The sequence below is a fragment of the Schistocerca piceifrons genome, chromosome X, assembly GCF_021461385.2.
Source record: "Schistocerca piceifrons isolate TAMUIC-IGC-003096 chromosome X, iqSchPice1.1, whole genome shotgun sequence".
NCBI classification, from domain to species: Eukaryota; Metazoa; Arthropoda; class Insecta; order Orthoptera; family Acrididae; genus Schistocerca; species Schistocerca piceifrons.
Window position 1 is genome coordinate 302,676,764 of NC_060149.1, and position 25,349 is coordinate 302,702,112.

At 47.4% G+C, this 25,349-nt stretch overlaps 1 protein-coding gene across 1 annotated transcript in view; it reads right to left on the bottom strand.

Moving 5' to 3' along the window:
* LOC124722137 (neurofilament heavy polypeptide-like) overlaps window positions 1-25,349 on the bottom strand; it is a 314,285-nt gene that overhangs the window by 81,730 nt on the left and 207,206 nt on the right. The window contains exon 2 of the mRNA XM_047247344.1: window positions 11,879-12,134. Within this exon, the coding sequence (XP_047103300.1) occupies window positions 11,879-12,134 (256 nt within the window). The remainder of the gene's footprint in view (window positions 1-11,878; window positions 12,135-25,349) is intronic.

The window sequence follows — 25,349 nt, forward strand, 5'->3', positions numbered from 1 at the left end:
CACGTATCGCTGCACGTCTTCAAAGCCCGACGACACTTCAGGAGCTCCGATAGGCACTGGTGCAAAAATGGGAGGCTATACCCCAGCAGCTGCTCGACCACCTGATGCAGAGTATGCCAACCCGTTGTGCGGCCTGAGTAGGTGTGCGTGGTGACCATATCCCATATTGATGTCGGGGTACATGGGCAGGAACCAGTGGCGTTTTGTAGCACATGTGTTTCGGGACGGTTTTCTCAACTTATCACCAATACCGTGGACTTACGGATCTGTGTCGTGTGTGTTCCTATGTGCCTATGCTATTAGCGCCAGTTTTGTGTAGTGCCACGTTGTGTGGCACCACATTCTGCAATTATCCTTAATTTATGAGCATGTGTGTAGTTCCCAGTCAGTGAAAGGATGATTATATAATTAGGCTTGGGAGGGGGTGAAGTATGGGGGATGTCTTGAAGTAGTAGTTTCTGCCTTAAGAAGGTAACTGGGTAAGAAGTGGAAGCTGACATTCTCACAATGTGGGACAAACAGGTGTTCAGTAAGAACCAACATATCGGTACGAAGATAATCCTGAAGGACGAGACCCACAACAGTCTTGTTATCTTTGGCGTAGAAGAAGATTACAGAACTTGGTCCACCCCTGGCAGGAAGAGGCATATGTCCCCAAGGAGAGATGTAGCGCTTTCAGCATTCCTACCCATTGGACTTAACTGGTTAGCGAGGCTTAGTGCAGAGTCGCTCAAAAGTGAGGAAGGCGGCCAGTGAAGGACACCACTTGAAACACTGCAGGGCCCTATGACGATCCTGAACAGCTGTTGCAATGTCTTCGGTTTACCAGGGAACTGGCCAGTTGTGGAGCATGCCTGCAGGAAGAGGAATAGTAGTTCCAGCAGTATGGGCAATTGCATCAGAGACGTCTCTCACAACCTCACTGACGCAATCTAACAGAGGGGCTGAAGGTTACAGCGAAAGTATGTAATTTCCAGTTGACTCTTAAAAGAGAGAATCGTGGTATTTGGTCCGTTGGACGGCTACAAGTAAGTGACATGAAATGTGATTACCGTCGCAAAGATAGTGGACTGAATCTACAAGATTGGGGGAAGAGACTGTCACATCGATAGCTAAGAAGATGCTATGAGTGGCACTGAAGCAGGAAGGAGTACGATCATTGAGGAGAGGGAGATCATATAAAGTCAGGACAGAAGCTGGTCAATCAGATGGCCCCTACCAGACCAAGTGTTACTTCCCCACAGGGGTACTGCGTATCAGCATCACAAGTAGGAGAGAAAAGGGAGGGGGGCTGTGGGATTAAGGCAGTCGTCTGGAAGTAAGTGCCCTGCATGTAGGTAAATGAATGTTACGAATGTTTGCATTCTGACTGCTATTGCTTTTAGAGTCGTATGGAGGGGAAGCCACTCACCGACATCTGTGCGAATGCATATACAGACACCTCTGCTTGCCCTCCTGGGGCAAGTACGATTCCAACAGAATGCCTAGTAACCATAAAGCTTTGGGGAAATGGTCGTCAGCGAAGTGCGTTTCTTGGAGGAGTAAGAGGAAATTCCTGCAGAATCAGAGGAAATTAGTGGTTTGCTTTCCAGCAGGTGACCATAGTATCCATTACAGACACTGGATCATCATGCTGAGTCCCCTAGTTTGGCGTGAAGGGATCAGGGGGACTGGTCATGTCCACGGACCAGTGTGGGTGAGACATCATCGAATAAGGGACCCACAGGCCGCAGCTCTTTGCAAGCTGTTTCTCCGGCCAGGTATGGGAATTGTCTCCCAAAGACAGTGTTAAGGGAACCACAAGACTTAAGCGCAGTGGTAGATACTTGATTTGGAAAAAAATGAGGTTAGGGAGGGGGGTGACTGCGTTGGGTTTGTGTAACTACTCATCACGTCGATTGAAAGCAGGCTTTCACATTTTCCTTTTCGCTCAGTATATGACAGGCAGTCAAGTGATTTCTATTCTGGCATTTTGTATTTTTAAGTAATGGCAATGTGAGGATGGTGTTTAGTAAAACTGACATACAAAGGCGGTTGTTTACAAGGTGTGCAATCATCCACATTTTCCGCATTTTGGGTCTGTCGTGCAGGTGGATGACACTTGAGCAAAGCATAAACATTGGAAGCACCTCATGGGCGGAAAGACATAGGATTTCGCGTGACAGCTGTACACCAGAACTGTTTTCTGGCTGGACAATTCTTTCACAGGCAAAGATGAAAGTGCCCATGTCTGCGTGGTTATCCCTGGGACCTTTTTGTGCGAGTCGGGCAAAATTTACATCTCGCCATTCGAGATTAGCTCATAGCTATTCATCAGTGTGGAATACGAGGTTTCTGTGAAAGGCAACTTTTTGCACCATATTCGAAGTAGTCATTGGTATGTCCCCCAGCTGTTCACAGTTCTGAAGAGCTTGAGACTATGTAGCAGAGGGGATCTTAATAGTGATCCATTGCACATATTTCCCACTGAGTCAACTTTTCCAAATTTGTCCTGTGAGTGCCACAAAAGTATTTTTCTCACCGATGAAGTATCTCCAGTTGTACAGAGAAAATTGTTTCATTCCCAGTCGTCTGGCTTGTCCATCTTCCCACTGTGTAGCCAGGATAGGGAAAGCAGTAGAATTGCAACTATCTGCGTTGAAATATCTCGACCTGTACGTTGAGAAGGCCAAATAAGAAGGTCATTGTGTTGATACAATCCGATACATTTCCTGTGCACAACGTCCGCCGTTATGCCACTTAGTACGATAAAGAGCTCTCCACATAGTTGCCACCCAGCCGCAATCAAGTCATTTGATATGACGTCCGTTACATGACGTCTTGACGCCCCATTGAGACAGACATCTACTTCGCATACATAGGGAGTTAGCAGCTCAGCCTGAGAAGTGTGATCCCTGTGTTGTCGGAGGGCTCAACCGAAACTGTAGATAACGACCCCACCACGTCGGATTGGTTACCACATTGATTTTTAATCGTTTGTATGAGTCCACGCAAAAGTTGTGCGCAGAGGGTCGTCAACACAGTAGGCGCCATGTAAAACTTTCTTCCGCAGTCGCGCTACACTACGGAAAAAAATTGATAATGGAGGTCAGTCCCAGAAGTGGACCAAAACTATTTCAACTCCCTCCTTATCTGAAACAAGAAGCTAAACTGACACTGTTTGCTGGTGATACAAGCGTATAGGTGAGAATCTTAATCGGAAAATTCATATTTTACTTCTGTTGAAGAGACAACGTTTAGTAGCGCTTGCAAGCAGAATAATTGCTCATTTTGAGGATCCGATATTAGCACGCTAACATACTTTGCATACTTTCACTCCCTGATGTAACACGGAATAATATTTTGGGGTAACTAAACATTTAGGCAAAAAGTATTCACTGCTCAAGAGAAAGGGGTTAGAATAATGTGTGGGGCTCATAGTCGCTCATCTCTTAAGCATATCTTTAAAAGATTAGGAATTCTTACAATAGCGTCACAGTACGTTTACTGAGTAATAAAATCTGTTCTCAACAACATGTACCAGTTTAAAAAACAGTGACATTCATGATTATAAGCACATCAAAAAAAGTTTTGCATCACCCCAGTTCCCAGAACTCCTGAAGATAGACATTGACTGTGGATATTGCATCACAGACACAGTCCCTTTGACTGTTCTTAGATGTCACTAAAACCGCCCAAAGACGTAAACAACGATGCATGAGCAGCGCCAATTAGACGGAGGGGGTCAGACAACCGATCATTTCTAGTCATTCTACCAGGAAGGAGGTACACGGCTGATGTTGTCTGTAGTTCAACCATGCCTACACGGTCAATATCGCGGTTCAATCGCGTCCGCATTGTTACTTTGTGCCAGGAAGGGCTCTCAGCAAGGAAAGTGCCCAGGCGTCTCGGAGCGAACCAAAGCGATGTTGTTCGGGCATGGAGGAAATACACAGAGACAGAAACTGTAGATGACATGCCTCGTTCAGGCCGCCCAAGGGCTACTGCTGCAGTGGATGACCGCTATCTCCGGATTATAGCTCAGAGGACCCCTGACAGCAACGCCACCATGTTGAATAATGCTTTTCGTGTAGCCACAGGACGTCTTGTTACGACTCAAACTGTGCGCAATAGGCTGCACGATGCGCACCTTCACTCCCGACATCCATGGCGAGGTCCATCTTTGCAACCACGACACCATGCAGCGAGGTGCAGATCGGCCCAACAACTTGCCAAATGGACCGCTCAGGATTGACATCACGTTCTCTTCACCAATGAGTGTTGCATTTGCCTTCAACCAGACAGTCGTCAGAGACGTGTTTGGAGGCAACCCGGTCAGGTTGAACGCCTTAGACACACTGCCCAGCGAGTGCAGCAAGGTGGAGGTTCCCTGCTGTTTTGGGGTGGCATTATGTGGGGCCGACGTACGCCGCTAGTGGTCATGGAAGGCGCCATAACGGCTGTACGATACGTGAATGCCATCCTAAGACCGATAGTGCAACCATATCGGCAGCATATTGACGAGGCATTCGTCTTCATGGACGACAATTAGCGCCCCCATCGTGAGCATCTTGTGAATGACTTTCTTCAGGATAACGACGTCGCTCGAATAGAGTGGTCAGCATGTTCTCCAGACATGTACCCTATCGAACATGCCTGGGATAGATTGAAATGTGCTGTTTATGGACGACGTGACCCACCAACCACTCTGAGGGATCTAGGCCGAATCGCCGTTGAGGAATGGGACAATCTGGACCAACAATGCTTTGGTTTACTTGTGGATGTATTCCACGATAAATACAGGCATGCATCAATGCAAGAGGACATGCTTCTGAGTATTAAAGGCACCGGTGTGTATAGCAATTTGGACCACCACCTCAGAAGGTCTCGCTGTATGGTGGTGGTACAACATGCAATGTGTGGTTCTCATAAGCAATAAAAATGGCGTAAATGATGTTTATGTTGATCTCTATTCCAATTTTCTGTACAGGTTCCGGAACTCTCGGAACCGAGGTGACGCAAAACCTTTTTTGATGTGTGTATATCAGAAGAAAGGAAGACTTACACTATCCTCTACTTAACCTATCTGGCACAGAAAGGAGTAAAATATGCTGCTGCAAAACTTTTCAATAAATTACCAGAAGAAATAAAATGTCTAACAGACAGTAGCAACAGTTTTAAAAATAAACTGAAATCATATCTCCTTGAGCACTCCTTTTATACCATAGATGAATTCTTGAATAGGAATAAATAAATTTGTAGGTGTAATATATGCATTTTGTGCCATTTAAGGGACTGGGATAGGTAATAAAATCTTTAAGTTTTAAATAAAAAAACCTTCATTCATGTATGCTCTTCTTATGTACTTGACGCGTTCCACATCATAACGGTTACCGTGAGATTGATCAATGGAACACGTAACTAACTGACCGGAAGATGATGTAAATGGAATTAATGAAGACGTCGACGAAAGAAAACAGTAACTAGGAAAATAGCTGGATAAACATCAAAGACTGCCACCATGCCAAAGAAAGAGGTAAGCGTAGTCAGATGGGAGAAAATGGTTGAAATGGCTCTGAGCACTATACGACTTAACTTCTGAGGTCATCAGTCGCCTAGAACTTAGAACTACTTAAACCTAACGAACCTAATGACATCACGAACATCCATGCCCGAGGCAGGATTCGAACCTGCGACCATAGCGGTCGCGCGGTTCCAGACTGAAGCGCCTAGAACCGCTCGGCCCCTCCGGCCAGCAGAGATGGGAGATTGCAGCACAAAAAAAGGAAAAAGGTGCTGTAATACCCTGGGACCCTCTGCTTGCCACACACGAACGAAAGAGTCGCAAGCCCCCCCGAGAGGAGGTGAGAAGAGTATCGTTATGGTTATTAACTATAAAATCAAACAGGTGAGATGAGAATTTCTGCCTTAAAATGTAATTGTTCTGCGAACAGTCTGCAGCTCTCACATTTCGGGCTGCTGAAAAAGGTATCTTTGAGTGTATCAGGTGACTAAGGGTAGACAGCTGAGGACAAGACGCATTATGATACTTTCTCCAGCAGTGCTAATTTAGATTCACTGGTTGTACACGAAGCAATAGATACCGAATAATTAGCCCAGCTAGCGTACGGCGCCACTTCATTAGGGAAGATGTTTTATGATTGGCGAAAAAGTCGAAGGGCAAAGGGGGGGGGCAAGGGCAAAGGGGGGGGGGGGCAAGGGCAAAGGGGGGGGTGGCAAGGGCAAAGGGGGGGGGCAAGGGCAAAGGGGGGGGGCAAGGGCAGGGGCAAGGGCAAAGGGGGGGGGGCAAGGGCAAAGGGGGGGGGGGGCAAGGGCAAAGGGGGGGGACAAGGGCAAAGGGGGGGGCAAGGGCAAAGGGGGGGGGCAAGGGCAAAGGGGGGGGGCAAGGGCAAAGGGGGGGCAAGGGCAAAGGGGGGGGGGCAAGGGCAAAGGGGGGGGGGCAAGGGCAAAGGGGGGGGGCAAGGGCAAAGGGGGGGGGGCAAGGGCAAAGGGGGGGGGGCAAGGGCAAAGGGGGGGGGGGCAAGGGCAAAGGGGGGGGGGCAAGGGCAAAGGGGAGGGGGGGCAAGGGCAAAGGGGGGGGGGCAAGGGCAAAGGGGGGGGGCAAGGGCAAAGGGGGGGGGCAAGGGGGAAAGGGGGGGGCAAGGCAAAGGGGGGGGCAAGGGCAAAGGGGGGGGGCAAGGGCAAAGGGGGGGGGCAAGGGCAAAGGGGGGGGGGCAAGGGCAAAGGGGGGGGGCAAGGGCAAAGGGGGGGGCAAGGGCAAAGGGGGGGGGGCAAGGGCAAAGGGGGGGGGGGGCAAGGGCAGGGACAAGGGCAAAGGGGGGGGGGGGCCAAGGGCAAAGGGGGGGGGCCAAGGGCAAAGGGGGGGGGCCAAGGGCAAAGGGGGGGGCCAAGGGCAAAGGGGGGGGGGCCAAGGGGCAAAGGGGGGGGGGCCAAGGGCAAAGAGGGGGGGGGCCAAGGGCAAAGAGGGGGGGGGCCAAGGGCAAAGAGGGGGGGGGCCAAGGGCAAAGAGGGGGGGGGCCAAGGGCAAAGGGGGGGGGCCAGGGCAAGGGCAAGGGGGGGGCCAGGGCAAGGGCAAGGGGGGGGCCAAGGGCAAGGGCAAGGGGGGGGGCCAAGGGCAAGGCAAGGGGGGGGCCAAGGGCTTGGGCAAGGGGGGGGGGCCAAGGGCAAGGGCAAGGGGGGGGGGGCCAAGGGCAAGGGCAAGGGGGGGGGGGCCAAGGGCAAGGGCAAGGGGGGGGGGCCAAGGGCAAGGGCAAGGGGGGGGGCCAAGGGCAAGGGCAAGGGGGCGGGGCCAAGGCAAGGGCAAGGGGGGGGGGGGCCAAGGGCAAGGGCAAGGGGGGGGGGGGCCAAGGGCAAGGGCAAGGGGGGGGGGCCAAGGGCAAGGGCAAGGGGGGGGGGCCAAGGGCAAGGGCAAGGGGGGGGGGGCCAAGGGCAAGGGGCAAGGGGGGGGGGGCCAAGGGCAAGGGCAAGGGGGGGGGGGCCAAGGGCAAGGGCAAGGGGGGGGGGGCAAGGGCAAGGGGGGGGGGGGCAAGGGCAAGGGGGGGCAAGGGCAAGGGGGGGGGGGCAAGGGCAAGGGGGGGGGCAAGGGCAAGGGGGGGGGCAAGGGCAAGGGGGGGGGGCAAGGGCAAGGGGGGGTGGGCAAGGGCAAGGGGGGGGTGGCAAGGGCAAGGGGGGGGTGGGCAAGGGGCAAGGGGGGGGTGGGCAAGGGGGGGGGCAAGGGCAAGGGGGGGGGCAAGGGCAAGGGGGGGGCAAGGGCAAGGGGGGGGGGCAAGGGCAAGGGGGGGGGCAAGGGCAAGGGGGGGGGGCAAGGGCAAGGGGGGGGGCAAGGGCAAGGGGGGGGGGGCAAGGGCAAGGGGGGGGGGGCAAGGGCAAGGGGGCGGGGGCAAGGGCAAGGGGGGGGGCAAGGGCAAGGGGGGGGGGCAAGGACAAGGGGGGGGCAAGGACAAGGGGGGGGCAAGGACAAGGGGGCGGGGCAAGGACAAGGGGGGGGCAAGGACAAGGGGGGGGCAAGGGGGGGCAAGGACAAGGGGGGGGCAAGGACAAGGGGGGGGCAAGGACAAGGGGGGGGGGCAAGGACAAGGGGGGGGCAAGGACAAGGGGGGGGCAAGGACAAGGGGGGGGCAAGGACAAGGGGGGGGCAAGGACAAGGAGGGGGCAAGGACAAGGGGGGGGCAAGGACAAGGGGGGGCAAGGACAAGGGGGGGGCAAGGACAAGGGGGGAGGCAAGGACAAGGTGCAGGAGGGGGCAAGAAGGGGGGGGCAAGGACAAGGGGGGGGGCAAGGACAAGGGGGGGGGCAAGGACAAGGGGGGGGCAAGGACAAGGGGGGGCAAGGACAAGGGGGGGCAAGGACAAGGGGGGGGCAAGGACAAGGGGGGGCAAGGACAAGGGGGGGCAAGGACAAGGGGGGGCAAGGACAAGGGGGGGGGCAAGGACAAGGGGGGGGCAAGGACAAGGGGGGGGCAAGGACAAGGGGGGGGCAAGGACAAGGGGGGGGCAAGGACAAGAGGCAGGGTGTAGTAGGGCGAGAAAAAGTAGAATGAAAGGAAGTGAATGGATCGGAAGGTCCTACTGATGGGAGTGACTAAAGACGCGTGTTTTATGTCTTGAATAGTATCATAGAAAAAGTTATTTCAGTGCAACCTTTTACCTCATTGTGCAGTCCTGTTGACCTCAGAGGAATATAAAAGCTAACTAACTATGAGAATGGAACAGAAACTGAAGAAATGTCAGCTTGGTAGAGGGGGAGGGGAGATGATGGCGGGCGCAGCAGTGTGAAAGTTCGTCCTACGACAGTTACGCCGCTGCACCGACTTCATTCTTTCGTAGTTAACGCAAGCAAAGTTGAAACTACGTTCATGGTGACTGAGTAGCGTGCCGGCACGGTAGCTCAGCGTGTTCGGTCAGAGGACCGATTGTCCTCCGCAATAAAAAAAACTGAGTGAAGGAATCCACGATCAACTTTCACAGATATCATGTGACGTCCACCCAGACCACAAGAAACGAACAATGCCGAACAAAATTATAAAAAATAAAGTTGGTTGACCACTTGCCCCAAATGACAAAGGTCCGGAGTTCGAATCTCGGTACGGCGCACAATTTTAATCTACCAGGAAGTTTCAACAGCAATAGTGCTGCTGCTCTTCAGAAACTCCGACGCATTTAAGGAATACTGAGACGTCCGCTTTCCGCACCGGAGTTGAAGAATGCCATTCCAAGTACAAATTAACTGGCTATATGAGAATTGCTCCAGGGAGAGGCCGACGGCCAATTGCGCCACAAATTATTGTAGTTACTGTTGCCATGGGTGAGAATACTGGACGCATTGTTTGATCTTCAAGGAAGGCATTCTATGGTCCACCATTCACAAAGTGCTACGAATATTTGTGAAATGTCATCTTTAGCGCCGTTACAGGCAGTCGTGGCTGCAGATGATCCTCACAGTGAACAACTTTTGTAACCCGGAACGTAAACGTGGCACGCGATCAACAAATGTTAGTGTCTGAAGTGGATATTAAAATGTGTCTTTCAATGGTTTGAAACTTCCTGGCAGATTAAAATTATGTGCCCGACCGAGACTCGAACTCGGGACCTTTGCCTTTCGCGGGCAAGTGCTCTACCATCTGAGCTACCAAAGCACGACTCACGCCCCGTCCTCACAGCTTTACTTCTGCCAGTATCTCGTCTCCTACCTTCCAAACTTTACAGAAGCTCTCCTGCGAACCTTGCAGAACTAGCACTCCTGTACTGCGGAGACATGGCTTAGCCACAGCCTGGGGGATGTTTCCAGAATGAGATTTTCACTCTGCAGCGGAGTGTGCGCTGATATGAAACTTCCTGGCAGATTAAAACTGTGTGCCCGACCGAGACTTGTCTCCGCAGTATCCTTTCTTTCAGGAGTGCTAGTTCTGCAAGGTTCTCAGGAGAGCTTCTGTAAAGTTTGGAAGGTAGGAGACGAGATACTGGCAGAAGTAAAGCTGTGAGGACCGGGCGTGAGTCGTGCTTCTGTAGCTCAGATGGTAGAGCACTTGCCCGCGAAAGGCAAAGGTCCCGAGTTCGAGTCTCGGTCCGGCACACAGTTTTAATCTGCCAGGATGTTTCATACCAGCGCACACGCCACTGCAGAGTGAAAATCTCATGCTGGTTTCAATGGTTTATTCGTTATTTTTCTCCCCCACGTCGTTACAAATTATTCCACAAGTTACATTGTCCTACGATCACTCGTTTTTAATGGGGACCCTCTCAAGTAGCGACAGTTTAATTACAGGGTGGCCACAATGAGACTCCAACATTTTAATATCCTATATCTTTCTCATTTCAGACTGGTGGACCTGTGAATCCTGAAGGGGCAGACAGAGCAACTCATCAAGTTTGTGCAAATTTGATACGCCAAGTGGCCGTAGTGGAGCTGCAATCAATTGTTTTAGCAAAATGGAGGATATGAAGGAGCGTGCCCAAGTGGTCTGGTGGTATGCAGAGACAAAATCGGCGACCCAAGTGCAAAGAAACTTTCGTCGAGTTTACAACAAAGCGCCCCCGTCGTTCAAGACTATAAAGAAGTGGTGTGATGAGGTTTTGGCTACTGGGAGTGTTGCGAAAGGGCACGGTGGTGGTAAGCCTGGGAGCAGCGAAGATCATGTGAAACAATTGCGGCGGTCATTCGAACGAAGTCCATAGAAGTCAGTGCGACAGGCAGCACGAGAACTTCGTATGAAACGTTCAACAGTCACGAAGTGCTTCATCAGCGATTACGTTTGTACGCATATAAAGTGCAGGTTGTGCAAGAAATCGAGCCTGATGATCGACCAAAGCGAGAAGAATTTGCATGTGTCATGTTAGATCGCATTGCCGCGGACGAGACATTTTTATCACGCGTGATGTTTACTGACGAGGCAACCTTTCACGTGTCATTGGCTGTCAATCATCACAATGTGCGCATCTGGGGATCCGAAAATCCACACGCACCTAGGGAACACATGTGCGACAGTCCGAAAGTTAATGTGTGGTGTGGTTTGATGATAAATCGCATTGTTGGGCCTTTTTTTTTTTTTTTTTTCAGGAGCCGACTGTGGATGGAACCATCTACCTGAACATGTTGGAATAATTTGTCGCGCCACAGATAACATACCTGCAGCCAAATGTGATGTTTCAACAGGACGGTGCACCACCCCATTGGAGCCTTGATGTCCGAAAATTTTTAAATGACATTCCCGCAACGATGGAATGGCCGTGGAGGACCAATTCCTTGGCCGACACGTTCGCCCGACATAATCCCCCTCGATTTTTTCTTGTGGGGTTATGTGAAAGACGAGGTATACGCTACACCAGTAAAGGACCTGCAAGACTAGAAACAGCGCATAAGAATTGTCATCAACTCTGTCAGAACAGATGCTCCGCAACACATGGCACGAAATCGATTATAGACTTTATATTCTTCGCGCTACCCGTGGCACCCATGTTCGAGTGTGCTAAACCGTCCACCTGTGTATGAAAACTTGATGAGCTGCTGTATGATTTCCCTGTATTTGTTCGTCAATAAATTGTGTTTCCTCTCAGATTTTATGAGTTCAAATGTTGGAGTCTCTTAGTGGACACCCTGTATAATCACCCAGTATTATCCCGATTGAAAGAACGTGTCAAATCACACACGCTTACCTTTGTACCTTATGATGGCCTAATAGGCAAAAAATTGATCGTTTAATATTAGATGTTACAGAGTATTACACAAATGTTTTTTTCCACTGAAAAACTATTTTACGAAGACCCAACCGAAGCCTAACGCAGAAAGACTGAAATGTGTGGCCTTTAGTTTGTAGTCTCGAATAAATAAGCGGCGATGACAGTTAGGTGAGAGGTTGGAAGTATCGAGGCAGAGCTGGTACCTGTCCTCGCTGCCGTACTCTGAGCAGCTGTCTGTGAGCGGCAGCGGCAGCTGGAGGGCGAGCCTCGCGCGCCGCAGTTCCTCCTCGCGCTCTCTCATCTCGCGCAGCTCCATCGCGATCTTGGCCACGGCCGGCGACTTGGCCACCGCGTCCACCACCTTGGGCGCGCACTCCCCATCTGCCACGCACAGCATGCGCTGCTCCCAGTAGCTCTTCGTCTTGTTCTTGTTCTCCAGGATCGAGTCGTACACCACATCTGGAAAAAACAGACAACTCTTCATTAACCGTTTCCACATTTAGCACGGCTTCTGACTGCTAATGTGTGCAGCCCAATGTGCAAAATTTTAAATTAATGAAATGTGTAAAATTTCCGTGGGAGCTCCGTTATGTAAACAACTGAAAATGATATCGAAAGAGAGAAACTAATTGAGTGAGTAGTGCGACAGGTTTTACAAACAGAAGTCTCTCTCGCTGATCTGACTTGCAAACACGTGTGCTAGCTTAGTTTTAAGTCAGCACTACTGTTTATGAAATTTGCTATGCCCAGGAGGAGTACGACTCCAAACTCGGAGGATGAGTACAACAGTCGGACCATATGACATAACTGGTTAGTCATATGTCGCTAAGTGACCGTACAATTAGTTATTGCTGTTGTATTATCCGAAATTTTCTGGATGGGGAACATGACCAATGAAACCTGAAGTACTGAGCTCGTTATACAGGGCGGGTCAAAAGTCCTTGGACACCTTCATAAGTTGGAAGATTAAAGGGAAGATTGAAATGTGATGATGGGAACATAGGTTTGGTGTGGGGACGCAACTTTTGTAGTTAATATCATTCATGGCCGGCCGCCATCTTGAAATCCGCCATTTTGGATTCAAGTCTTTTTTTTTAATGGGAAGGGGGGTGTATGACAACAAATAACACTCATTTGAGCTCTGGAATTGAGTGGTGTAATTTGTTTTGTCTCTCTTGTACAGTTTAGAAGTTAATTAATGTGGTTGCGGCAACTACAGTTGTGCATTGCACGGGATGCACAACACGTAGAACATGTGTTGTGGCAGTCGGTATGAAGGTAAATTTCCCAACTTTGAACATTAATAACCTCTAAACTGTACAAGATAGACAAAAACAAATTACACCACTAAATTCCAGAGATCAAGCGAGTGTTATTTGATGTGTCATACACCCCCCTTCCCATTAAAAAAATGAATCCAAAATGGCGGATTTCAAGATGGCGGCCATGAATGAAATAAACTCCAAAAGTTGTGGCCCCACATCAAAACTATGTTCCCATCACCACATTTCAATTTTCCATTTAATCTTCCAACTTATGAAGGTGTCCAAGGACTTTTGACTCACCCTGTATTATCCATTGCTTGAACATGGTATGAAAGGCCAACTACAAGCTTAGGACGTCGGCTGACCAAGGGGCGGATTCTTTGGAAAATTTCTCAGAAGTCCACAAGGAGCTGTGTGATAAGGCTGGCGGAGCTAACGGCGATCCCAGGCCGGGGTGTCGGAAGCTCCCTTCTCACAGCTGTGAGAAATACTAGTGGTTCCTGGGGGATAGCCAGAAACGGTCTCGATCGTTCCCAGAAGCATACGCAGAGAAAGTGAAACCGCCATATTACCGTACACAGCGTGGTGAAGAGCTGCTTTTTACGTTCAGACGAATTTTCAGCCAACGGAGGTGAAAGCCTGTCCAGTACCAAATACGAAACTTTCTGGCAGATTAAAACTGTGTGCCGGACCGAGACTCGAACTCGGGACCTTTGCGTTTCGCGGGCAAGTGCTCTACCAATTGGGCTACCCAAGCACGACTGACGTCCCGTCCTCGCAGCTTTACTTCTGCCAGTACCTCGTCTCCTACCTTCCAAACTTTACAGAAGCTCTCCTGCGAACCTTGCAGAACTAGCACTCCTGAAAGAAAGGATATTGCGGAGACATGGCTTAGCCACAGCCTTGGGCGATGTTTCCAGAATGAGATTTTCACTCTGCAGCGGAGTGTGCGCTGATATGAAACTTCCTGGCAGATTAAAACTGTGTCCCGAGTTCGAGTCTCGGTCCGGTCATTGTAACGAGATGGCGAACACAGAGGCCAAACAGTGTCCTTTTGTGCGCCCGAACAGGTCGACGTTACGCGGAGCTTAATCGGTGCAGTTGTCAAAATAAGTGGAAACGTGTTAGCAATTTGCGGGATGCCTCGTAGAGGTCAAAGGGCGCAATATCATCTGGGAGTTCGAACGGGGCGGAATGTCTGGTCTCCAGGAAACTGATTTGTCGTACCGTGACATTTCGGCTCGTACAGGACACGACCAACCTCCGAAGTAGTAGTAGTAGTAGTAGTAGTAGTAGTAGTACCAACCGAACGTCACAGTTATGGGAGGCACAGTGCTGTTTCTACTTATGTTACGAAAGTGACAATGTTAACACGACTGCAGCTGTCCATCCGAACAACGAAATGCCTGTCGTAGTGACTGAAAATTTGTAACGACAGCGGACCAATAACATCTAGCTCTGGATAGCCTGATCTCCACAGTTCAATCTTCTCGCAGATAATATGACTGTCAATTAAGTGTAATCTGATGAAACCATAAAGCACAAGTGTCATTTCTAACGATTACGTACGGGCCCAATATCAAAACGCAATGTTGACGACCCTCCTATACATAAAAAAAATGTAGCAGCTTTCGCCTTTGGGGTCATTAGAATAAAAATCTACACGATTTCTCCCTGTTATCAATAATTCGGCGAAATTTGACTCTCGACACCCAACGGCTACGAGATTTTTATTGAAGGTGGTCAGCGTCTTGGCTGTCGCAGAGTAGGCTCCCTCTCCTTGATCGGAAGCTGCACTCGTCTCCGTCAGGTGACAGGCTGCCGTGGTGGTTGGCCTGAGACCGTGATGAAGCCATCAGAGTCGTGGTGAAGTGTGTCAGGTTAGCGCGGGACCACAACCGAGCATTGCTGCAGTACATACTGTCTCGCGTTCATTTGATAAGTGTGTGGCCGCTCAACGCCTCACTAGGATGTGGTGGGCTCTCCCCAAGTACTCTGCGTGCATTAAAAACCCCACATAACGAAAATTAATGAGGTTGCTGCGTGGTAGGTTGGTGAGCGTAGCGGTCGCGCGGTTCCAGACTGTAGTGGCTAGAATAGCTCGGCCACTGCGGCCGGCCAGCTACTTGACAAAGAAGTAGAAGCTCCCAGGAGAAGAAAGCTGACAACAGAGAGCAGTGTTCTGACCCCATGACTCCACACCACGTCCAAATGACGTCATTGGCAAAGGACGACACGGCGGTTGGTCGGTCGCGATTGGCTCGTCTGGGATGAGATTTTCCTTTCTATTGGGGCCAGACTACTAGCCTCTACAGTAACAGAAACAAGGTAATTTCAGCGATATATATATATATATATATATATATATATATATATATATATATATATATATATATAACGGATACTAGTATCGACGTTAGACAAGTCTCGGACCGGATGATCATTTCCAGCTGGCAAAATGTGTTGCAAATAAGGACAGAGAGCACAAAGACAGCAAGTGTTTCGTTTTTAGCTTGTAGCATAACGGCTAATAAATGCTATAAATTTGATTTCTGAGTAATCTCCCCAGCATCAATAATAATAATAATAATAATAATAATAATAATAATCATCATCATCATCATCATCATCTAAACGAAAAATATCACTGTTTTGCTCCTCATAACATTTTCATCTGCTAATAAAAATTTAGAACCGATAAACTGCATTTAATCAGAAGCATTAACACATGCGCGAGATTCCCTTTCTTATATGATTTGCCTCTTCAGTGGCGCCGCATGCATTATCTATGGATAAAGATCAAGACGTGACAACCTCTCTCAGAACAATTCCAAGGAAAACACTAATTTTTAAAATCTCATTTCGCAACCGTTACGAAACATGATTTTTGTTTCAAGAATTTAAAATAACGGTAATACCGTAAGGAATGGAAACCGCTTGGGAGAATTTTCCGTATTTAATTATAGGATGATGAAACTACCAACCATTACAGTATGATTTTCCTAGTTATTACTGCGGATAGAAACACACTGATGCTACAGTCTTGTGAGCGAACCCGCCGGTAGTGGAGAGGCTTACGGACACCACGAAAACTGCGCGTCCATATATGTTGTCAACTGCGTCGAGCCGCCCCAGCCTTTATCATGTTCTCACGAGACACTTATCGATCAGTTAGAAGGTGCACTATGCTTACTTTTACAGCGTCTCAGTTGTGACGCTCAAAATAAAATCAGTGCGTTTGTCACACACTGGAAATAACCCAGTCGTTGTCACTTATTAACTGCAGGAACATGAGGTTACTCCGAAGTAGGAAATGTCGGTATTCTTGTCGTACCTCAAGTTCCTCTAGAGCAACCTTTTTGTATGTTGCTTATTTATTGCCGGATGGAAATTACTTCCCACGGCAGTGCTCGGAACTGCTGCAGCACCGGCAAGCAGCCAAGCAACAGGTGATTTCATGCATGCAGTATTACGCGAGTGCCACTCGTAACAAGTTTACGCCGTTAAACAGGTTTCAAACAACTGCTCGTGTGTGTGTGTGGGGGGGGGGGGGGGGGCGCAGGCTTTGTTTTCGTCTTTGTTGCTAAATCTGTCTCCCCTCACAAACCGCACGCGACTAAATACTAACCTTTATCGTTGAACTAACGCACTGTGTGTGCTGGGGATCAAATGGTTCAAATGGCTCTGAGCACTATGGGACTCAACTGCTGAGGTCATCAGTCCCCTAGAACTTAGAACTACTTAAACCTAACTAACCTAAGGACATCACACACATCCATGCCCGAGGCAGGGTTCGAACCTGCGACCGTAGCGGTCTCGCGGTTCCAGACTGCAGCGCCTATAACCGCACGGCCACTTCGGCCGGCGCTGGGGATCAGCACAGCGTATTGTTGTATGTCTTAATTGTGTGTTATTTGTGACAAGATAATGTTCCCTGCCACGTTTTATTTGACGCAACATCACTATGTTACTTTCAGTATTGCAACAAGCACGTACAAGTAATGTTACAAGATCCGATGACAGTCTAGATCTGTCGAATTCGGTCATAGTAACAAGAATTGCTAGCAATCTTGGCTAACTTGATTCTTCAAGAATAGTATAGCTTGTGGGCAGAGGGTTAAGCAATTTTCGTAGAAGGAATATAAACTTTGTGCGGGTAATATAGCTTGGGAGTAGTCTAATTCGGTAGCTGTAAATGAATAATAAAACATTTGTGTGCTCATATTCGGTGGAGCGTATCTTGTCACAGCTTGAGAACCGACTGACTATTTGCAAGAATTTGGAACGTTCTCTCATATTAGTTGGGGCGTGGGAGGAGTCAGTCTTAGCACTGTGAGAATGGACAAAGCTAGCACTCCTTGAAATGGGGTTGGGGATAATGCGAGAAGAGGGTCCCATGTAAACTTCGCTATGAAAGAAGAGAAAGTGCAACAAACGTACGCATGCGTGCGTGTGCGTGTTTTACGATCTAGGATAAGTGCTGCGAGGGTAAGAAATCGCAAACACGGCCGGGAGTGTGGGGTTGTGCTGGGAACGATGTGACATAAGAATAATCTTTCTTAGCAGAAAACGGAGAGGGTGAAAAGTCTTCATATTTTAGCTTATGAGTTTGCTGAATGCAATAAATTCTCTGAAAAGCTGAAGTAGTTGCAATAAGATACAGAGAGCGAAAGATTAGCTACAGCTTGTACAAAAACCAGGCAACAGAGTCTAAAGGAATGAAAGATGCATTCGTTGAGAACTGCGGCAGTTTACGATCAGTCCCCATTGTTTTTCAATTTTAACTTTTAAAAGGTTACAAATGATGGTTTGTTGGCTGCTCAACATCGTTGTCATCAGCGCCCGTACAAGTTCCAAATCTTTCCATTTCCAATGATGGTGGTGGTGGTGATAATGGATGATGATAAAACAAACACCCATCCCGGGCGGAGAAAATCCCCGACCCGGGAGGGAATCGAACCCGGGACCCCCTTGTACAGAGGCAACAACACAACCCACTAGGCCACGAGCTGGGGACAGAAGGCTATAAAGAAAACAAAGAACAAATATAGAAAGGAAATTAAAGGTCGGAAAAGAGAAATTAAATCGTTGAGGTTGGCTGACATTGTAATTTTGTCAGTGCGACATAAGGATTGCATGAGCAGTTGAACAAAATGGACAGTTTCTTGAAGAGAGGTTATCGGATGAACATCGAAAGTTAAACAATGGCACTGGACTATAGCCAGATCAAATTAGGTGGCGCTGAGGAAGTGGGACAGCGAAAGTATTCGAAATTTTATAATTTGAGCTTGAAAAGACGCGACGATGACTGAATTAGAGTATAAAATGTAGTCTTAGCAATATGAAGACAAATTTGTTTGCATAGAATATTTAAGCACTAGGAAGTCTCTTCTGAAATTATTTGTCTGGAGTGTAGCCTTGTACGGAAGTGTAAAGTCGACAATAAGCAGTTCAGATAAGAGAATGGACGCTTTTGAGATATAGTGTTACACAAGAATGCCGAAGATTAGATGGTTTAAATCGCGTAACTAATGAGGTGGTACGGAACAGAATTGAGAAGGAAAGAAATTTGGGGCTCACCTTCACTAAAAGAAGGGGTCGGTTTCTAGGACACATCTTGAGATACCAAGGAATCGTCAGTTCGGTAATGGAGGGGAATGATAAGAGTAGATCAGGGTTTGAACACACTAAGCAGTTGCGAATGGATGTAGGTTGCATAAATGATGCAAAGATGAAGAGATTTACGTAGGACAGACTGTAGTGGAGTGGAGAGCTTCATTAATCCAATCTTTGGACTGAAGACCGCAACGAATAATCAACCACTCATTTCGGCGGACCTCAATTTTAATTAATGTCTAGTCAGACTCGCGTTCTCCATCACCTTTAATATAGCAAATGGAGTAACCAATTAATTACTGTAGAATGGACATGAGATTGCCGTATTCCTTACACGGAAAGTTTTATGTTTTTATGAACATTGTTCTTGCATCTGCAAGGGAAACTTCATTATATGATCAATTTTTATGATTAATATTACTATGAGTTTGTTAAAGATTTTTCCTTGCAATTTGTTTACAGTGTGTACGTATTCAAAAATATATAAATAAACGTTTATTTACACATTAGACAGATTTACTTCACTACTTATCTCTTAATATTGTGATAAACAGTTGACATATGGCGGGTATTCATACAGGGCATAACAAAATGGTATGGCCACGCTGCCAAGTAACATTCCTCACTCAGAGAAAGGAAATATGTGACACGGACGTAGGTCGGGAAGTGCTTTATTTTCTTGTTAAACCTCAGTTTCTACGTACAACTCAACAACACAATCATCATGGGAAATACTCAGGAAAGGAACGTGTCAGCACAGTAGGGAACACTTCTTAAATGAAATGATCAAAATACTGTACTTCAGCAAGGATACATTCATCATCCCAGTGTCGCATTAAATTCCTGATGTATCCCTGGAGAATTGGGTATCGTGTCACAGCCTTCCACAATACGGAAGCAAAGCCTCTGTACATCTAGTACCAGGATTCCGTACCCAAGAGCTTTCGAATGCCCCAACAAATAGAAATCTAGCGGGTTTAGGTGCGGAGAGAGTGAAGCCCAAGGAATTGGTCCACATCTTGCGCCCAAGACGGCAATGAATTGCTTCTAACGTTGTCCTCTCGGAAAACCATCGTCCTGGAAATCTCTGATACAAACGCTGAGCGTCACGGCCACTACCATCTGCCAATCCGTACAGCAAATGGGCATCTTCAAACTCCACATTTGAGTACATTTCCACTTCAATGCACCCGAAACCAAATCCATGATTAACACTGAACAGTTGATGCTACGTGCTTGATGCTAATAGAGGAATGGGGTTCGTCGGATAACAGCACAAGCAATGAAGTGGGTCACATGTTCACATTACTTCCGTTGAATTGGAACAAATACTGGTGATGAACCTAAAAATTACAACTAACTGTACGTTATAACAAAACTTAATCGGAGGGGGGCATTTTGAACATCCCATGTAAGAAAACTTTTCATATAATACTGGTAAGTTCTGTTTCTGTGTTTTACCCGTGCATAATGTAATTATGGAGGGAAGTAGGCAAAGCGTTCCCGTACACAAATCAATATAAAACAATTTATTCCTGTTTGTATGAGAATGTTTCCTGAAAGTTTTGCAATACTTAGTTACACCTTGTATAATCAAATAATAAATTGCACAGAATGCTATGATGCTATACCACTTTTAGTTGCAACGGATAAAAAGATGTAGACAGACTCACTCGGCAAGGAAGACAAATATTGATTACAACGACTTTATTTAAGAGAAGGGAACAATACAAGATTAAACTAAGCAATAAATTCGGCGTCTTAGTAAATGTAAATTACATAGACAAAAGAGGCAATTATATAAAATAGGTTGGTGAAGACTGCAAACGATGTAGGTACGCAAGGAAAAAAAATCCCAAATGGATCGATGCAGCTATTAAAGAGAAAGCGAGAGTTACAGCTACTGAATTACACAATTATTTAGAAATATATTCTAAATAGCGTGAGAAAATATATGAATCACGGGAAATATACAGCAACAGAACGTGCCCGCAGACCACATGAAATTCTTTCTTTTATGGTAAGTCTGATAGCCCTCTTGATTACGTCCAGTCGCGTTGTACATCTCAAGTTCACAACCATTGTTTTATTGTCTATTTCATCGAATGTAACAGTTATGCGCACTTCATTTCACGTAGCACAAACTATTCAAGTGATCGTTACATACTTGGGACGTTTGGTGCCTGTGTGTTTTCCATATTTAATGTGTTGTGAAGAGCTGAAGAAAGTCAGTTCTATCATGGGAAAGAATAGTTCCCGGACCGACTACCGAGTAGAGTTTTCTCCTATATGTGGTCACGCGCAGTCCGACCGTGGACTGAGCGAGTATTCGGTAGGAGTAAGATTCCCTCCCTACCACCACCACCACCACCACCACCACCACCACCACCACCACCTCTCTCTCTCTCTCTCTCTCTCTCTCTCTCTCTCTCCAAATCTTTTTTTTAATCATTTCCGTAAACCGTTAAAGGTGAATGCTGGGATGCTTTCCTTTTAAAACAGACAGTTGAATTATTACCAATACGAGGCAGCTGGGCCTAATGCTCCGCCTGTGATATTCACGGGACAAACACTCGACTTGCTTCTTTTTATTGGCCGAGGTCACCGAATTTACGTGAACGAAACTTTCATTTGACTTTGATAAGGAATTTACAGTGTTATCTGGATCTCAACACGAAATACACATTAAGAGTAACAGATATACGTCTTCAGCTTCCACGCCGTGGAATTTAAATCTTATTACGAAATATTCCGCTGTACCACAGCTAAGATATGCCGAGACAGTAAGAGATTGATTTGTCTCTCATGCCAGTCACGGGCAATAAGGCGGAGTGGGTCTCAAACGTATGCCTCTAGAAACAGTAAAACTGAACTCTATTTCATCATCAGTGCTTTATTGGATATGCACTACTTTCAGTACAATTTTCTTCCGGCTTGTGATCCGAACCACAGTAAGATTTTTGGGTTTTCGGTGGAGGAATTATTGAAAGAAGTGACTCAAGTTGAGCACCAGTAAACATTCTAGCTATTGTGGACTGTATTCTGGCCCATTAAATTTGTAATCTATCAACCAGTTACCCGTTGTTCATTTTCCCCTTTACTCTTCACTGTTTTCGCAAGATACGTTTCTAGGAAGCAGAAGCACGTCTAATGACACTAGAAAGCAGTTAAACCCTGTTTCATCTCCTACCTGCGTTCTCTCGCATCATCCAAAGCATATTTTTCTCCACAATCTGTGAGAATAGACTTGAGGTGTTATTAAGTGCAAAGTATCAAATCTGAGAAATATTTTGAACAGTGAGGTTTTTGTTGGTTACAAAAAAACTGCCACAGAAACTCTCAGAAAATTTTGAAAAGCTTATGCTGAGGCTACGCTGTTCCGTGCTGTTCCTGATGAAAATTTAAGAAGTGCAAAAGCAGCCACGGCAGAGGAGCGCACACTATCGCCTTAGCGATTTCCGACAGACATCTGACGCCTAATAAAGCATACGAGTCAATAGAGCATTCGAAAAAGCCTGTGGAACTCCCTCATAATGCTTTGAGCGACCACTTATAGATGCTACGGGTCCATGCTCTGATAAATAACGATTAAAAAATATGAATGAGTCGGGTTAATGCAACTTTGGAAATCAAGAGTGATGAAAATTACTGATCAAAAGAAATAACAGTTGATGAGTAACGACTATTAGGACGATTCTAATACGAACAGAGTGCGTGCAGAACGCATTTTAGATTTTGCAGTCTTACCCATATGCGTCTTACATATCCATAATACTTCAACGACGAAGTTCTACATTACTGCAACACGAAGTATACTCAAGTTTGGAGAAGACAGTGACAGTCTCACTAGGTTTATGATTCAGAAAGACGTGTCTGCTTCACCGTCATCTCCTAAAACCCTCGGAAAACAGCCACGTCAACAAATATTCGTGATTCCCATGTAGTTTTTCATAGGGGTAATCGGCAAGTAAGGTCCGATCGGTCGCAAACTTTAAAATTGAAAATGTTTTATTTGCAACAGTTTGCTTTACCTTCCAGTTACTTCCTACATAGTCACCGCTCCGATTTAGACCTGTTTTCCATAGCGTTGAACTAACTTTCCCATATCATCATAGAAGGCAGCCGCCTGTGCTTTCCGCCACTTATCAACGCTTGTCTGTACCAAAATGTCTTCAAAGCCAGCAGTTCATGTGAGGAGATATGAACATCAGAGGGAGTCAAGTATGGGCTATATGCTGGGTGATTCTCATTGCCCTTGCAGTGAACAGCCGAGAATTGTCAAGAAGGAAATGCTTGACAGGTACGGCTTGTGGGGTTGCATGAAATCAGGCGAAACATTACGGCAGGCACCCATACTTGGCGGTGAACATTGTTCTAAGGATCTTTACATGCTCACTGTGTGCTCATAACTGAAGAGAGCGAGGTGATGCGATCGATAGGCATACTACAGACACTAACATCTGTACAAAGGTTGATTTCTCAACCTATTGGACCTTACTTTCCGAATACGCCTCTTATTTCTACGCAACTTAAAGATAACCAAGGGCAAAGATTCGACTAATTGTGAGGCGAACGCTTTAATCTTTTATATTAAAACACCATATGAAACACACTGCCTTTTGGAGTAAGTGAAGCACTCTGAATGAAAGATGGAAATGGAATGAAAAATTCCAGGTTGAGACATACGATTACAAAATCTAGTAAAATTTACAATGAACTTGGCGGTATGAGCCTGTTTAGCAGTGTGTCGTTACACTGCCTCTGGCCTGGATGCAGGCATTGGTTTGGTTGGGAAGGGTGTCAATACTGTTGCATCCTGTCCTGAGACAAGCTGACCCACAACTGCTGTAATTCGTTGGTTGGATAATTGAAATGACGAAATTAGTAGGTCATCAATGCTTTTTTCTCGAACACAGGTCTACATGACTGTAGGTCAGAGACTGCCTACCGTGCAAAATCCAGGAGGAAGAAAAAGCCAAGCTCTATCAAAGGTCAATGAAGGCTAAATAAGGGACAAAAAAGAAGAAAGGGGAGATACAGGAGGAGAGGCAGGTGATATGCATTCTGTAGGGAGCAGCTGGAAGCCCCTGAAAGCAGAATGCAATGAGGCGACATACATCCACCACCCCCCGCCACTTATCAGAGCCCACTCAGAATTTGCCTAGGAAAGACTATCCACACGGACAGGGCAAGAGAAATAGACAGACATAAGGTGAAAAAGTCGAACAGACTATGTGAGAGAACAGGAGGAAGAGTAAAAAAGCAGGCAGGGTGAGGACTGGTGTGGACCACCAAGCCCAGACAGACGCAGCCTGGTCTGGGCAGAGGCGGCAACAGTTTTCTGCCAACCCCTCAATGGGCCGATAAGGTTAAGTGCTCCTCCCCTCCCAGCTTAAACAGAACACTAATAGCTCCCTTCACGAATTAAATGTACAACTAAGTCAGCCACCGAGGTGTCGTCTCTTAATACCAGGAGCAGCGAGCTAGGGAGATTAGTAAGTGTCCGCCGCAGGGCGGCTGGGTTGGTACAGTCCAGCAAAATGTGGGCCACTGCCAACGACAGTGGGGTGGGTCCTCGCAATGGAGGAAATGACAGTTAGCCAAATATGGCCGTAGCGGCAAAGGACAGTAGAGTCATGCAAGAGGCCTGCATGGAGGACCTATATAGATTTATAGTCTTCTTTATCACCCGTAGATCGGTTGGTGAAGTCAGAGTGAGCCACTCAATTCTGTATCACTAAAACTCAATGGTGTAATTCCTACCAGAGTCTCTTTTCAGAATATCTATTTCAATAGTAGACTAACTGGTAGCCAGTTCCACTGATGTAGCGGCGAGTTTATTGGCCAGGATGACAATGTTACCCAGTGTCCAGACGAAGATCACTGAGTGTCCATTGTGACTGTTTCTTGATATCCAGGATACTGGCGCTGGGGCGGAGTTTACATCTGAGGTCGTCCCAGATGTTCTACCACGGACATACCAGGGATCTTTCTGGCGACAGGAGTACCTCTACATCACGTAGGCAGTTCATAGAGACGGGTCTTGTGTGGACGAGCACAGTCCTGTTGGAAATGACACCACAATACTGTCAAATTTGAGTGAACACAATAGGTAGGATGTCTGTGAGGTACCATTTCGCTGTTAGAGTTCCCTCAGTCACTAGCAGCCTTAACCTGAAGTCACGCCCAATAGCTTCCCACACCTTGATGGCTATAGTACCACCACTGTGCCTTGGAAGAATGGGACCTCTCCATAGGTTGTCGCCATACCCACTGATAGTAGCATCTGGGGTAGCGCAGGGCCCCAATTCATCGTTTAACACTATTCAACGAAATTAATCAGCAGTCCATGCTTCCCGGTCGTGGCACCAGTACAAATGCAACCGTTCATGTTGAAATGTTAATAGTGGACTGAGCATGGGACAATAAGTCCTGAGTCCGGCTGCTGCTAGTATCTGCCCAGTGGTAGGGGATGACGGTGTTGCAGGGAGTCCATTACTTGTTCTCGGATGGCAGAGAAAAACTTAAGAGTTACAATGTACTTGGGGCATAATACGGCAATCCTCCCTTGTGGTAGGCAGAGGTGGTCGACTAGAATCTTGAAAACGAGTATGCCTCATCTCACGTTCCACAGCCCAAAATTGTGCCCTGCAAATCTGGAAATGTTACGATTCGACCAGCCAGCAAAATGGGATCCCACATTGAGGCCCCTCTCAAACTGCCACATGCTGATAATGTCTCACAGGCATACGTCCGTCTCCGTGTCCTTCACAATAATGGCTTAACATCTGAC